Source organism: Eucalyptus grandis, chromosome 3, assembly GCF_016545825.1.
Source record: "Eucalyptus grandis isolate ANBG69807.140 chromosome 3, ASM1654582v1, whole genome shotgun sequence".
Classification (NCBI taxonomy): domain Eukaryota; kingdom Viridiplantae; phylum Streptophyta; class Magnoliopsida; order Myrtales; family Myrtaceae; genus Eucalyptus; species Eucalyptus grandis.
In genome coordinates this window covers 10,593,968-10,610,089 of record NC_052614.1, presented here as the reverse complement: position 1 = coordinate 10,610,089, position 16,122 = coordinate 10,593,968, and the positions used below count along the sequence as shown (strand labels likewise).

At 40.5% G+C, this 16,122-nt stretch overlaps 2 protein-coding genes across 2 annotated transcripts; both read right to left on the bottom strand.

The window, feature by feature from the left end:
• Positions 1-2,588: 2,588 nt before the first annotated feature.
• Positions 2,589-4,984, bottom strand: LOC104436512 (probable phospholipase A2 homolog 1). The gene is given in 5 exon segments (XM_010049307.3): positions 2,589-2,881; positions 2,884-2,952; positions 4,289-4,408; positions 4,581-4,620; positions 4,713-4,984. Coding segments are annotated over 5 exon segments (420 nt in total). The 5' UTR covers positions 4,797-4,984; the 3' UTR covers positions 2,589-2,774.
• Positions 4,985-6,521: 1,537 nt separating this feature from the next.
• On the bottom strand, positions 6,522-10,220 carry LOC104436511. The gene is made up of 3 exons (XM_010049306.3): positions 10,065-10,220; positions 8,636-8,835; positions 6,522-6,976 (listed from the first exon to the last, which is right to left on the bottom strand). Exons 2-3 carry the CDS (start codon positions 8,815-8,817, stop codon positions 6,790-6,792), a joined length of 369 nt encoding a protein of 122 aa, XP_010047608.1. The 5' UTR covers positions 8,818-8,835; positions 10,065-10,220; the 3' UTR covers positions 6,522-6,789.
• Between the last annotated feature and the right edge of the window lie 5,902 nt (positions 10,221-16,122).

Genomic DNA, 16,122 nt, shown 5'->3' with positions numbered 1-16,122 from the left:
TTACAAGTAAATCTTCTAGAATGTATTCTTGAGTGTATAAATACCCACCTAACCTTAATGGAAATATACAATAATTTCTGTTTCAAGATTATCTAACAACAAATACTTGAATTTTTCCATAATACATAGTTTTTGAATCATTCTAAAATGATTTTTAAAAGCTTGCAAGCAACAATAACCACTTAAAACCGGGCTTTTCCAGCATATATAGCTTTCCAGGCACTTGCATTTGTTGTTGGCCCCGAAAAAGAAAAGTATTGATCATTCGGACCTTTCAATTCATGGACGTGGATGTCAAACCAATGAATGAGGTTATTCCCACGATAGCAATTTCACTAGCTATGCTTGTACAAATTGAATTAAGAAATTGCAACTAGATGTAATATTAGTATTAGTTAGCAGTTATCCACTTCGTTGGTTCTTCCTCTTTTTATACAGCATAGTATAAACAAGTCTTCATTTTCAGTAAAAAAGTCAAATCTTTTGGGCTGTTGGCTTCGGATTCCAGTAAAATAGTCTAATCTTTCCGAGTAAGTTATAAAGACGGGAGAGTTGACTCTTAAATCAAGCGTAGGATTGGAGATCTGACGTTTGAATCAAGTGGGAACTGCCAATTACATTGCAAGAAAGACGTAGAGATCTTTTCTGTCATTTGTTTTCTACTTTCTTGGTCGTGAGGTTACTTGTAGTTAGGGGTGAGAAAACCGGAAGTCGTTCAAATTGGACTAAATCGGCCGATTCTGAGTGACTCTCAATTTCCAAGTTTGGAACCGATGAATAATGATCCGGCTTCCAGTTTCAAAAGTGGACTTATCTACCCGGACCGGATTGATATATCTTAATTTTTATTCTAATTTTCTGTTTTTTTTTTTTAAGTAAAAAGTAACTCAGAAACCCTAATCTCCTCTTCGTCTCTTGCACTCACAATTCTCTTTCTCTAGGTCTCTGCTCTCTCTCAGCTGCCTCATTGCCATCGCTGAAGGCCTCACTAGTCACAATCTCGCCTTCGGCCATCCCTCCATTATGGCATCGCAGTCATAGCCAGCTTGGTAGCCTCGACCTCTGCTCTTCCTCTGGCTCTCCCTCGAAGTCGTGGCCTTGCCAGGCACCTCCTGTCCTCCCTTACTGTCGCTTGCGACCTCACCTTCGGCCATCCCTTTCGTAGTAAGGAAACTTTGGATCTCACTCTCGTGGCCTTGCCTTCGGCCATCATGTTCATGCTATTGTTGGACATCGATTTCGAGACACACTCAGGATGAAAATTACGTAATTGATATTACATATTTTACTTCTTAGCCTATGACTAGTAAAGTCTTGGTAATTGCGTGGTCTTGGGTTCACTTCAAGCAAGTTAGTTCTAGGGTTGAACTGGTCCGGTTACCTGTCCTTAATTATCATGTACCAATCCGTTTATTCATTGTATATTAGTCGGGACAATGTTTCCAGAATTAATTGAGACTCTTTATTTGGGGTTTGTCGTAGTATTCATTGTTTCTTTTCCTCAAAACCAACAGACAATTGAGGTCTCTTTCAAGGGAAAGTTCCACATGAGAGCTGAATAAGTTCATTCTAAATTTCTAATATATAGATAAGATGGATTATGTCATAGAAGTCGTGAAAATTATTTGTACGTGTACTGAGACAATTTACAGGAAATGGCACTACCCAATGACATCAAAGCATTGCTCGAACGTAAAACCCAAATGAAAAGGTGGAGAGGGTCAAAAGTAAGTTTTCTGGTTGGGGGCACGACATGACCAACTTTACTTTCAAGCATAACTCAGTACTTCAGACGAAGAGGTAAATCCTCAGTCACCATGAAAAGTGAAAAACATGCAATTGAAGCGAGCGCATCCCGCGCAATTTGCCGTTAAATGTCTCAGTAGGCTCTCCCATAAAATTACCATAAGTCGGCTTATACGTTCATAATGGTTAGCGAACTCCAATTTTCCATTCGAGAGAAAAAATATATATCCCTAAAAGCTAATAAAAGGGACAACATCGACGACCGAGGAAAGTTCTCCGGTCCGGTCTAGCAATTTATGGGACTAATCCCTATGCGAATCCGGACGGCTGGATCAACAGGACAAAAGAATGTCAGCCACCGGATGATTTTGAAATGATAGTAGCTTATGAACAAATTTAGGACATATGACGACAGGCTATTTACTCACCAGCTGGGTCTTTAAGTTTGCAAACTACGAAGGAATGTAGCGTTCATGGAAGTAAGTTACCAAGGATATGGAATTAAAAAAGGTTTGCGACAAAATCAGGTAAATTACTGTGTTTCACGAAAATTTTTCCGACTGTCGGATATTCAGCCTTGCAAGACTTTAAGGTGGATTTTTATACGCGAAGAATTATTACTATAGTTGAACCCCAATCATTCTCAGAATCTACACAAAATTAAGAATAAGGCGACAGCTGATCTGCTGTTCCTGGAAGATTACTGCTTCAACTCTCTAAGTGAAGTCAATTAATGCGCTGCATCTGACTCACCTCGCCAACAAGGTACTATCATTAAGTAATGCATTAAACAGCCTCTCCATCACGAGGTGAAAGTACAAAAATGCGACCTGATCAAAAAGGATCCGTCAAGTGATACATTCATAAAAAGTAAGACCAATCCAGAAAAAATCAGTCATGCGAGGGTCGATTCGATATGTATATCTGTCAAAGCAAATGATAGTGAAGTATGTTTACACGATGGTTAAAAAAATAGAAAAAAGAATGGGATTCTTTTGCTACTCTACCAATCTATTAACTTGAGCAAATCAGAGCTCAAGCTTTGAATTACCTATCTGGCTGAACAAGATGGCCATATCCATGCCCTGAACCATAGTTGGTACAGCAGTCTCATAAGGACATTCCCGAGAAAACTGGTCTTTCCAGACTTCTGCACTTTCTTTATGCAGGTCTTGAACTTCTCGTGGCATTTTACGTTAGTCATACCTGGAAGGTCAGACATTTCACAATCCAATCATCTCATTGACAATACAACATAGAAAGAAACACAAAAAGGAAAACCACATCCACCCTGCAATTTACCATGTGGGGAAATTGATCAGCAATAGAACACACGGTGGTCCATGCAAGTTCACTCATCTCTACTACCAAACCAAAATAAGTACCTAGAGTAGCATGGTTTCTATACTTACATCCCTGTTATATCATCAAACAAATTTCAAGCCATTTCTTACTTCACCTGTTATTCCACTAAACTAACTCTTTTCCTGAATTTTATGAAGATATTATCACAACAAAAGCCAAATGATTTTATTAAGATGCCAAAGCCTCAAGTACAGTCTCTAAGCATAACATATCCTCAAATTCTTCTGCCTCAAGTCATTTCTCATATTTTGCTGCTTTCAGGTGTTCTTCCCAGGAAAGAATCAATTTTGAAACAATTGGTAATGGACATTTCAATTTAGCATAGCTGGTGGCTCTACTTTGCATTTGCAACCAAGGGAGAGCAATGACAGTCAGTAATAGACCTTAAACAAGAAAGACCAATCAAATGAGGTTTCTATGCAATGCAATGGTCTACCTCTACGCCTACCTCACTTGCATGTGCGTATACAAGCTCACACTAGCTGGACAAGTGCAGTAAATAAAATAACAAAATTAACTTGTTGCACGTAGAGCCATTTTCCACATTCTCTCGCTGCAAGATGTTGCTAGCGACCTACTTCAACCTTACACATCCATACGAAAATCACATTTGCAAGCTACTTTGCTAGAAAATTTCTCTTGCCTTACTGCAGATGATAAAGGTATCGAAAGATCAAAACCTCGCTGCAGATGATGTCATACGAAAAGGCTTTCGATGTCTCCTACTTATCATAAACTGCTAAAGTAATGTGCATTTTTGGTCTAACCGCCAGAAAGATGTGAACTTTTTAGTACACAGATGCAAAGCTGAGATTGGTTATTCACAATGCTATACAGCCAAATAATTATCTACCAGTGCATAGCTATGACAAGGATAATTTCGCTTTTTTAGCCCCGAAAAACGCTAAACACTTCGCACCCTTTACTCAATCTGTCATCAAATTAGAATCTCATCTCATATTCTCAAGAAAACCGTGGCTAGATACTCCCTGCAGAACTAGATCATATCAGTATCCTCATCTCCTAGATTTCTCTTAACTCAAGCCAAGCTAGAATCTTCATCCAGTTAACAAAATTTCAAATAAAAAAAAAATGCATAAACAGCGACAAACCCAATTCATGAGTCAATCTAAATCTACTTACACAACATATAAATGCGCGAAATGCAAACGCAAACCTTTCTTTTCGACGCATTCGTCGTGAATCTTGCAACAGGCGTCGAGGTCGTCGCAAGGCTTCTCCCCCGGACAACCCGTCCATCCCACGCCGCAGTACTTGCCGTATCTGATCCCGATAGCTGCAGTTTTCCGGAAAGAATCGAATCAAAATCGAATCGAATCGAATCGAATCGGTCAGGTCACAGATGAACGAGGGACAAAGCACAGAAAAAGAAGAAAAAACGATTCTCCGGAATAGGGAGAAGATCGCGATGGACGCAGACGGAACTGCGCGGGGGAGTTAGGGCTTACTATCGCAGTTCTCGGCGGCGCAGGTTCGGCTGCACCTGACCTGCAACGCATTAGGAAACGGCGTAAGAGGAGGGAGGCGCGGTTTAGACGGCGTGCGGCTTAATCTAGACGGAGTGCGGTTCTGCTCCTGACCTGTGAGCCGTCGCCGGAGCAATCGGCGAGGGCGGCGATGGAGGCGGCGATGACGACGGCGAATGCTGCCACTGGACGCAGCATTCTCCCTCTCTTCTTCTTCTTCTTCCTCTGCTTCGTCCCGTTCGCTCGCCGGAGCTCGCCCCCTTTCCGTGGGAAGACAGGAAGAGAAGAGAAGCGACGGAATTTACAAGAGTGTCCTCGCTGTGGGGCCTGATCTTCTGGTGCTGGCCAATCAGAGGAGAGCTCAGGAGTCCCCGCTCCCTGATTGGGCACTTAGCGCAACGAAGGACGTGGCAGCTGGTCAGCTGGCAGATGACTTGTATTTCTTTTCCTTTTTCGGGAAAAAATACTACCCGTATAGATTGGTTTTACATGTAATTTAGATCGTTGGAATTTTTTTTTTATAAAAAAAAATCAACCGTCCGATTATTTTGAAAAGATAGTAACTCACGAACATTTAAGGAAAACTACTGATTATAGAATCGCCAATATTTCTATTACACTGATACTACTCGGTGATATGAATTTTGAGTTTATGAACTATGAAGAACTCTTATGATCATGGAGTTACGATACAATAAAAAAAAAAGAATTTAAGATAAACTTGGGCTTTTCATGGAAAGTTATGAAAGAAGAATTATCAAATATAGGTCCAATCACTAATAACAATTTGAAATATTTTTACTGTGCTATTAATTAATTACTAAGTGCAACCGTTTTTATGTCATGCACTCTTCTCCCAAAGATATATTACTATAGACAAGTGTAAAAGAGCTACGAGCATTACAAATAAATAACGACTTATAAAGTTGAATCTTATGACTTCAGGTAAATTATGATAAGTTCAATTAAATAATGGTTAAAAACGAGAGGGTGAAGCGTTTTTGCCAATGGAAATGTAGAAGTACTAATGAAAGAGTATAGAAAAGCTTAAAAAAGAGGAAGGAAGAAGAATTGACTGATGTATAGAGCAATCTAGAAGAGACGGAAAAAATTGACACAAGCATGTTTCATTAAAATATGATTCTATTTGTTTCAAGAAAGGTAAATAATTTTAAAAATATATTTTTAAAACGATCATTTGTATTATTTGGAATTACCAATCAATAAAAAGTATTTTCCTTATCGACGAAAATATATAACAAAACATTTTCACGAACAATAAAAATGCTTATCATTTATTCATTTTTATAAGTATAATTTTAAAAATAGTTATCTTATACATCAAACAACGCACCCTTAATCTATTTTGGAGGAGCCAGAGGGGGACGAAAGAGAGAAGAAAATGCCCAAAATTTCAAGATTTCTTGTCTTTCTTATCACGAAAAATGCAACTTTTCAAAACTCGTCCATGTAAATATCCATTCCTCACAAATATGATGGTATTTCTATTCTCTCCTTTGAGCTGACAAGAACATGTTGAGGGGAGCGGAATGTAAGGTCTAAAAGACATCATTAATCAAGACAACATGGGCAGTCTCCTGAAAAGGACCATGGACAAGCCAAGCAAACCTAAGAGGCAACAACACCTGCAACCAACCACAAGATCACACTCTGATAAGAGTGGTCTGAACTTCATCAACAACATACACCTGCAATTGTATGGTCCAGGTGCCAAAAAGGATTCCAGGCCAAAGTACCAAAATCCCATTTTTCTGCCAGTCAAATTTGCCACAGCGTTGCAGAATTTTCAACCTTCGTCGGCTACCCTGAAAACTGCATACTGTGAGTAGAATTAATTTCCTGAACCAAAGTATCCATCTGCCTTGCAGATGGAAATAACCAAACAACATCAGAAGAGAGCAATAAAGCGGAAATGCAGAAAGTTATTGCACCATCTGTCAAGGGAGTATCCGCATGTTCTTAAAAAAAAGAATGGCACAGCACATCATGTAGGCCTCTTCAAATACATGAATTATTGTGGTTATCACAGGTAACACTGATATCTCAGCTACAAAAATCTTGCAGAAAAAGAGCGAAAATTGCAGGGAGAGTGCCAAACATCCGAGCCAAGCCAATCAGGACAAAGCTTATATAAACTCCACCCTTCGAAACACACATCAATTGCTGCTTCTCAGACATAATAGCCAGTGAAAGTGAATCCCCTTCCCACAATTTCACCGGCACAGAACCATGCGAAGCACTCTAGACCAAACAAAGCAGCAATTCCAGCATCCTCGACCTTTAGCTCCTGCCTGTTCTTCCACAAATGTTTGACATAGTCGAGTTCCTTCCAGAAAGCCTCGGAGCGGCCAGGAATACTGCAACCAGCACAGAAGTCAGAAACCAAGGCAAGAAGCAAAAGATAACACTCCGGAGATTAAATCGACTAAAATGTATGGTATCAAGATAACTTTATGTCTGACAACAGATAAATATTCGACCAGTGCACCCAACAAAGTACCAGGCAATGCAAATGAGTAGCCGAAATTCCACCCGATAGAAGCCTAAAATAATACTCTGCAATTACGAATTCATAATCTATAGAATTAAAGCGCAAAACTTGAGCACTCTTTGATTGGAACCATACCATAGTTTTCGATCAATAAGCAACCAACCACAACCTTTTGCTCCCTAGGAACAACTGAAAGATTTAAGTTGTGTATTTCTAGTGTAAGGACGAGCTTATTTCACTGAAAACTTCATGATAAAGGAAATTATTTTCCATTGAAAATCATTTTCAAGGAAATAGTTTTCATTTGTTTAGCAGTTTAAGAAAAGTGGTTTCCATTTTATTAAAATGGGAAGTCGTTTTTCCCCAATCTAAGTTTGTTGTTTCAATCCACAGAAAATATTTTTCGGAGATGATTAGTTTTCCATCATCAAAACACTGAAAAGTCAGAAAAATAATTCTCCGAAACAATTTTCCTTCAAACAAATGGAACCTAAATGTTTATCTACTTATAGTGATTGCTGCAAGATCTCAAAAAAGTAAACAGCAAAACGTACTAGTCATATGTGCTAAACTAATCCAAAACAATTAATATTAAATAAAAGTCGACTTTCGACAGATGATAAGAGAAACAAACTTAAGAAGGTTTGAACGCAAGAAACGACATCTTTCAATGTTTCATCGAGAAGACGTGGTGTTATGACAGAGATGCTAGGTAAGGAAGGCCAAAAAGACATGAGTGGAGACTCTGAAGAAAGATCTCGAGCATTTGGATGTTATAGAGGAGGTGTTGAGGATAGAGTACTACAGTGCATATTAGATAGTTGAGCCACTTGACAGGGAAGAGGTTGGTGGTGGTTGTTATTTTTTATTATTTTACTATCCTTATATTTGAGTTCACATTACAACCAAAAATTCCAAGTTACACTTTTTGTGCATCAAACACCAAGTAGAAGCAAACACTAACAAGACAACCCTTCCACAGTTCCACCATACTTGCTGGAACTCAAAAGCATTGAAAACACAAAAAAAGAAGAAGATAAAATCACTTTATCCTACAAGTCATATGAATTTTCACTAGTCAAATTATAATCAATAAACAAACAAGTAACTAGCCTTCCTTTTCCATGGTTACTCTTATAATTCACACTGAAGCAATTTTAACTGGTCATTTGATGGTTCAGATAAAGGTTTAATGAAAAACTGGATACAAATCTGAAGAAGGAATTTGGATGTTCGTATCTTCTGGAAAGAATGGTCCTAAAACACCCTTCAAAAAGAACCTTCCCTTTTGCACACGAAACCATCCATTTGCCCACTGTACTCATTGAAAACAAACTTTTCCTCCTTTCTCTTCTTTTGTGACCGAATAATCTATCGAGCTTTCAGTAAACTGTTAAGAACGATTACGTTTTCATATCCACACAGAATTACTTCAAAAGCTGACAGTGAAAGAAAAGATGAGAGCAAACAGAATAAAATGAACTGCTGTGCTAAGTGTGCCCATAGGGAGAGCATTAAACCTCACCTCGCTAGGCGAGTGTAGAATAATTGCTTTGACAGTAAATTGCATTTCTCAACAGTAGGTGGCTCCTGAATATATTGTTTGTTCTGCTCCAACAACTGCTTGTAGTAGACATTTCCGTGCTTTGCAACAAACTGTGATGCTTGACAGGCCTTTGATGTCAACTGATTCAACTTCGACGCCATAAGCTCCCCAAACTAGGCCTATCATCCAATGAGCAAATCCAGGGTGAAAAACCATGAAGATAATTATTTGTTAATCCAATCTCTTGTGGGTCTGTCTCTAATAAGCTCATATAACAGTGCACAGCAGTGGAAAACATCATTAACCTTATGAACCTCAACGAAGCCAAACTGACTAGTAAATTTGACAAAAAGCAGACAATGACATTGTTCTGAGGGAAATACTTTGCAAAATTAGCAGCAAAAAATAAAAAGCCATCTATTCTCAACGCTAATGAAATAAGCCCAAGACCACCAAAACTCGGGAAAATTCTATAGGATAAGGAAAAAGGTGCGCCATTTTTTCAGTATGACATGGAATTTGGGCAATCAAACACAACACATGCGCATAATGAGTATAACAGAGACGACAATGATTCAAACCGCAGAGACTAAAATGATTCGTCCAATGTATGGGCATTTTAGAAAAGTCAGGAAGAAATATATGATGAAAAGTAGTGTAGGCCCAATCAAAGATAAGATGAGAGAATCTCGTTTGAGTTGGTCTGCACACATGAAACAAAGGCCTTCAGATACTCCAGTGATGCGATGGGATCAGGGGTTTGGCTTAGTTTGTGGCTGTTGCCGAATGCAGCTTTTCTTGATTGACTTTCGCAGCATGTACACACGCAACGGAGACATTTTTCCATCATCAGCAACGGGTTCCAAGAATTTACAGAGCACCTACTCAGAATGCGGACCGGTCCTAAGCAGAGAAACAAGACGCCGGAAAATAGATCGAATTCGGAGAAGCTATATCGACATAATGGGTCCAATGCCCATCAAGACAGAACCCATCTCTATACCCAAATTCTCCCGCGATTCACTCCTGAAGAACCCAGAAATGCACAAACGGAGACTACCCTCCAGCAATCAACCCATGATTATTAACGACTCGCTCTCACATCTCTCTCAACCCCGACGCCGACTAGGCAATAAGACCTCAGTCAAACAATTCAAAGGACTAAAACCTAAACAGCAAAAAGGGCTCTCATTCCAGCACTCCAAAACCCCAGAACCGACCACAGACGAGAAATGCAACCGGGCCACGGCCGCATCGACGAGATAGATCGGTCGGAGGACGCCAGATCTAGCGAGAACACGAGAGACAAAGGCGCGGATACGAAAACGGACGCGAGACGGGCGAACTGGGTGCTGCGCAGAACCGGGTGAATTGTGAAAATCGACGGACGAGAGCAGGGATCGATCACCTTCGCGAATCCGAGGTTCCGGAGATTCGGGCGGAAGAGGCTTCGACTCCCTCGCCGCTACCCTGGTTCGTGAAAGCTGTGCAGGCTACGAGCAAAGAAAAGCTGTAAGAAAGAAAACGAAGCGAGGGGCAGCGACGAGGGTATTAGGAAGGATCGGTCTCCTATTTTCCTTTTTTTTTTAATTATTTTTTCCCCTTTTCTTTGCTTTCTGAGTTATTTTATTTTATTTTATTTTCTCGGTTAATTCTTCCGAGTCAAAATTTTTATATCTAGCCATGTCGTTGAAAAAAAAAATACATTTTTATTGTACTTTTTTTTTTTTTGGACAATACATTTTTATTGTACTTCAAGATCATATAATCATGTCATTTTTTCTCTTTTCAGTGAGGGATCAGGGCGGGGTGGTTCCATTCAGAACCGAATTCTGGATACAAAAATTTGGAAAATGGCCTTGACTAAATTTATTTTATAGTGTTGATTTTTGGGTAGAACAGATTTGAACCGATTGTAGTCTTTTTATTTCTTCTACTTAGTCTTCAAGAAAATATATGCAGATATTGAAGATGGGTATGCGATTCTGAAATCAGATTCGAACTAGTCGGTTGGACTCTGATAGGATAGATTTTCAAGCTGTTTTCAGAATTGTGACTATTGGTGGAGAAAAGAACGGTGGGAAATTGGTCTTTGGGTGTGGAAAATAGTGGGAATTGCATATGTGGATTTGGGATTGGACCGTGGGCCTTGGCCCTTCTCGTCTCGTGAAGTTCGAGACCAGCAAAGCCCATACAGAGCCCACTGAGCCATCCCAGCGACGGCACGAAATCAATCCGCCGGCACGAAGCCGACCCATTAACATGAACCCAACATGGAAATATACACAAAAGGTTTTTTATGTGTTCCGTTTATCGGTCGAACGTAACATCATTAAAAAAAATTAATACAACTCATTTGTGGTTAGTGGAATATCGCGGATTTAAAATTTGTGGGGTGAATCGCATGAAAATAATGGTCTTTTTCACTGGTTGCATCTAAACGGGCTATGTCAAGACGAACCATTAATTTGAATGGTTATTTTTGAGTTGATTTTTTGTGTTTGGTGAGCATGACACGAACACAAGCTAATTATCAATCATTAGGGATGATCGGCTCCTGATCTCGTCTAATCCTACTTAGGAATCGAAAACCAAACAAGAAAGACTGGTTAGGGTGCGTTTGGTAACGTTTACGTTTAAAAATTGTTTATGGAAACGAGAAATAGAAAAAAAGTGTTTTGTTCCAGGAACAATTTTGAACAAAAAAATGCGTTTGGTAAATCTGTTCTAGAAATATAAAAAGAATAGAAATACGTTTGGTAAATTTGTATAATTTTTATTTCTTTTAATTTTATTTTTCTATTTTCTTATTTATTTTTTCCTTTTTTTTTTTTTTTTCTTTGGCCGGTCGCCGGCCTCGTATGGTCGGCGAGGGCCGGCGGCCCGCCTGGCCGGGCGAGCTCGAGCTCGCCCGCATCCGGCAAGGCCGAGCCCGGCCGTGGCCGGGCGAGCCTCGCCATGGCCGGGCGAGGCCGCCGCCCTCGTCGGCCGCCGCGCGCGCCGACGAGGGCCGCCATGGCCAAGGCCACCGGCCAAAAGAAAAAGAAAGAAAAATAAGAAGAAAAGAAAAAATAAAAAGAGAAGTGTTTAGATTTTGTCCGGAAACAAAGAAACAACTTTTGTGTTTCTTGTTTCTTTTTGTTCCTGGGAACAAAAGAACAAAAAGGCAAAACGCACCCAAACGCGTTTATTCCTTTTTGTTCCCAAGAACAAAACAGAAATTTCTGTTCACAGGAACAGAAATAGGAGTGCCAAACGCACTCTTACTAGTTTCTAGAGTCAAGGATAGAACTGCCTAGTCCTGGGATCAGACCAGAATTGTCACGCCCCGATCCTCGAGCGCGTGCCCATCTCTCACTGGTCGATTAAATAGCGATGTTCTAGGACATATCGCCGACCCATTCATTTTAATACGCATGCGGAAGCATATAAATAATCCCCAAACAATAAAACAATGAGATAGGAAAGTAGGACCATAAAACTCGAACCTGAAAAACAACCACACTTATATATATTGCAAACCGGTGCACATATATACAAGGCGAACTACCTAGTTAGATTCAACTTAAACAAGCTTAGAAAACAAAGTCTACAGACATGGGTGGGAGCTTCTAATCTACTCATGGTCATCCTCTTCGATGATCTCTCCTTCTTCTACGCTCCAACTAGAGCCCATGGTTGAGTACTCCGGAGAATTAGGATCATCCAGCTTGGGATCCTTCGCATCCACTACTGATCCATCCTTAGGGTCTGCAATATCCTTACCAAAAGCGACCTCCATCACATATAGAGGTATATCAGATTCCGGCACAGGGTCCTCATTTCGTCCATCATGATAATGGCGATACCATGCCCTATATTGATGGGGCACCTTTTTGGGTAAACCCGCATCAACCCAAATGATGGACTTCACTAACACATATTCTAATCCTTCAGGGTGCCCATGTATCGGAATGTGATAATTATGTTCTATGAACTTCTTTGGTATGCCAAAATGATCGTGAGGAGCAAGAGGGGCGGTCATTTATGAACTTGAAATTTTATCTCACAACAGGGTGAGATGACGTCTCAGCGAGTTCTACCCCTTAGACTCGATAAGGAAGAAAATACGACCTAAGGGCTGCCTAGGCACAATCATAGGTCGGAGGATTTACCTCTACCTCTATTCCTTCCTACAAGTCAGTATATTTCAAATATACACAAACCACATCAATTCACCCAATCAGATCGAACTATCGATCAATCGACCTAATCTAATTACATGTCAATTGGACCATTCCCCAGTCATTTGTCAATACTATCTATACAGTCTGACCACCTTGCAAACATCTTACTCTAAGCTGAAAAAATAGATAGTAGCTAGCCTCAAGGCTAATAAATAGTCAAATGTTACTTCTTTAAGATGACATATCAAGTCACCGAGCTGATATAATAGAACGTTTCTTCTCCGAGATGACATAACAAGTCTTCGAGCCAACGTTCTTTCTCCAAGATGACATATCGAGTCATCGAGTTAACGTTCTTTCTCCCATATGATATATCGAGTCATCGAGTCAATATAATATAATGTCTTTCTCCGAGATGACATACCAAGTCATCGAACCAACATAATATACGTTTTTCTCCAAGATGACATACCGAGTCATCGAGCCGACGTTCGTTCTCTAACAATTTATCACTTTTTATCATACCGATAAAATAGTCGTGTGTAGGTATACAGCTGGCATTAGCCAAAATATAATAATTTCCTTTCCATAAATCCCACCATTTCAAACGGTCCACTAAAATATTTTTGGCGTGTAAACTGATGCTCGGTTATTTCCAATTAAATAATGAAAATAAATAAATTTAGGAAATTATCCTAAAATCACAATTTACACCAAATCAGTACAAATTTGAGCTCAATTAAGTAAACGGGTCACACCATTGCAATGAGCATAAAATTTCGGTCACTAGCTATCCGGTCTTATTTCCGGAAAATAATTAATTAATTAAATAATTATGGAAAATGATTATTAAATGCCAATAATTAAAACTTAGGCCCGTAAAGCCTAATGAAAGCCGAGACAGAACCCAGGAAAATTTTGAATCACTCTAGATAAATAGTAGAGCTTGTCTACGCCCTAATTGCACTAATTATCCACCTAACATGCATCAGTAATTAATTAAATTCACTAATCTAATCTAAGTAACCACATAATCCATGTTTAACCTAAACTAATCAACCCTTAAGCGTCATTAATATACTGAGCGAGGATTAGTGAGTTAAACTTACTTATTAATCAAATCGCTCGATTCAATTCGACGGGGACGTGATAGGAGACGGAAAACTCTAGAGAAGGCTTGGCTTTCGAGGCCGGGAACACCTCCAAAACGGGGCAACACCGCTGCTAGAAACCCACTCTATTTGCTTCTGTTTGGGCTGGTTGATGGCTGAGAAGACGAGGTGGTGGCTTGGTTGAGGCCAGGATAGATCGAGGAAGGTTGAATGGGCCAAATTAGGCCTAAGTAGGACTCGAATGATGGCCGGCAGCAATTCACGGCAGTCTAAGAGGCTTGCTAGGCGATGGGACAAGCTGCTGAGGCGTTGGGATCACGCATTGAGATGCAGTGGCGAGAGCGCAAGGCGGGTGGCAACGGCAACAAGCGTGGTTGCACGCGGGCGGTCTGGTGGCGATCTTGGCTTTGGCAACTTCTCTGCTAGCTAAGGGTTTCAAAAATGGCAAGATGGAGGGGAGAAAGGAGCTTGGTCGGCCGGTCTATGAGGGAGAGAGGATGAAGGAGAGAAGGAGGGGACAAGGGGTCCACCTCTCTCTCATCTTCTTCTTTTTGGTCCCCCTTAACCATTTACCACCACCAGTTGCATACATGGCCCAAAAACAGCCACCAAGGCCTGTTTGCGATGATCGGTCGATTTTTTGTTCCCATAATCGGTTTGGGACGAGAATCGCGTTTGGTAAAATTTTGTTAAGGGAACAAATTTGTTCTAAGAATCGGTTTGGGAGTAGATTTGAGAATAAAAAAAAGTTGATTCCGCGTCCGAGAATCAAAAAGAATCAACACAATAAAACTCTTCTTCTTTCTTCGCCATCCCATGACCAGCCGCCCGCCGCCGCCCGCCGCCACCCACCACCGCCCGTCGCCGGCCGCCCGGTCAGCGAGCTCGCCGAAGGCTCGCACAGCTAGGGCGAGGTCACCGGCGAGCCTCACCGGCCCGGCGAGGCCCGCCTCGTCCACCAGCGACGCTCGGCGGGGCGGGCGAGCCTCGCCACCTGCCGCGAAGCTCGGCCGACGAGGGCCGGCCTCGAGGGTCGGCGACGCTCGGTGAGGTCGCGACCCTCGTCCGGCCGGTTGCCGGCCCGGCGACCACCACAAGAAGAAGAAGAAAAATAGGAGAAAAATTAAAAAAAGAAAAGAAAAAATGAAAAGGACAAAAGGAAAAAAAGGTAAAAAAAAAAAAAAAAAAGTAAAAAAAGTAGAAAAAGTAGAAAAAATTATTTAAAAATAAAAAAATAATAATTTGGAACATAATCAATGAACACGTTATCAAACGCATTCTATTCGAGAATCGAAATTTTAGACGATTACCAAACACGTTCTTTTACTCGAGAATCGGTTCCCAGAAGAATAAAAAATAATAATTTCTTGTCGAATCGGTTCTCGGGAACAGAATCGTTGCCAAACGCGCCTCAAGGCTCTCTTCTAAAAGCTTGAGGTGGTCCAAAAGTCACAAGTGGTGGGGGCACACGAATTTGGCTTGGTTTCTCCTTAATTGGACACTCAATCCTTTCCGAAATTCAATCAACCTACCATCGATCAAATTGGTATTTTTTCTTATCAATACAACCCGCTTGCATCCCAATCGCGCGATCAAAAACGGTTATCGGACTTTTCTGAACAAAAATGACCCTATGACGATTTTTTTCCAAAAAGTCTCAGTTTGCAGAAAAATCTTCTAAGACTGAGTCAATGTTCCTAAAATGATTTGTGATATGACAGAACTTTTAATTTCTGAAATAGGATCAAATTCGCGGTTAATTTCACTTTGGTGTGTTTTTAGCGTGATTTAGGCTACTAGGTAAGCTATAGAAATTTTTAGTGCAAATGACCCGTGGTTGATTTTTTTTGAACCACAACGAACCCCATCGACATATTGGCGACTCTCGATTGTCGTGAAAATTTTGAGGATTCAAATACGGACACATGGTACAAAAACGATAGAAAAATCAGTCTAATGCCGGTCAACTGGAATTTTCCAATTTAGTGGAGTCACCCACATTTAGCCACACATCTTAGTCAAATCGACCTATCTTTGATCCTCGATCGATTTTTAACTGTGCCGTAGTGACCTCTAAAGATGAGCACAGTTGAGTAGCCGATTCCTGGTCAAATTCTCCAGTCTATTGCATTAAAATTCCTTAATGGCTTTCCCAAATAGTTTAGTTATCTCGAGAGTAATCTGCTCT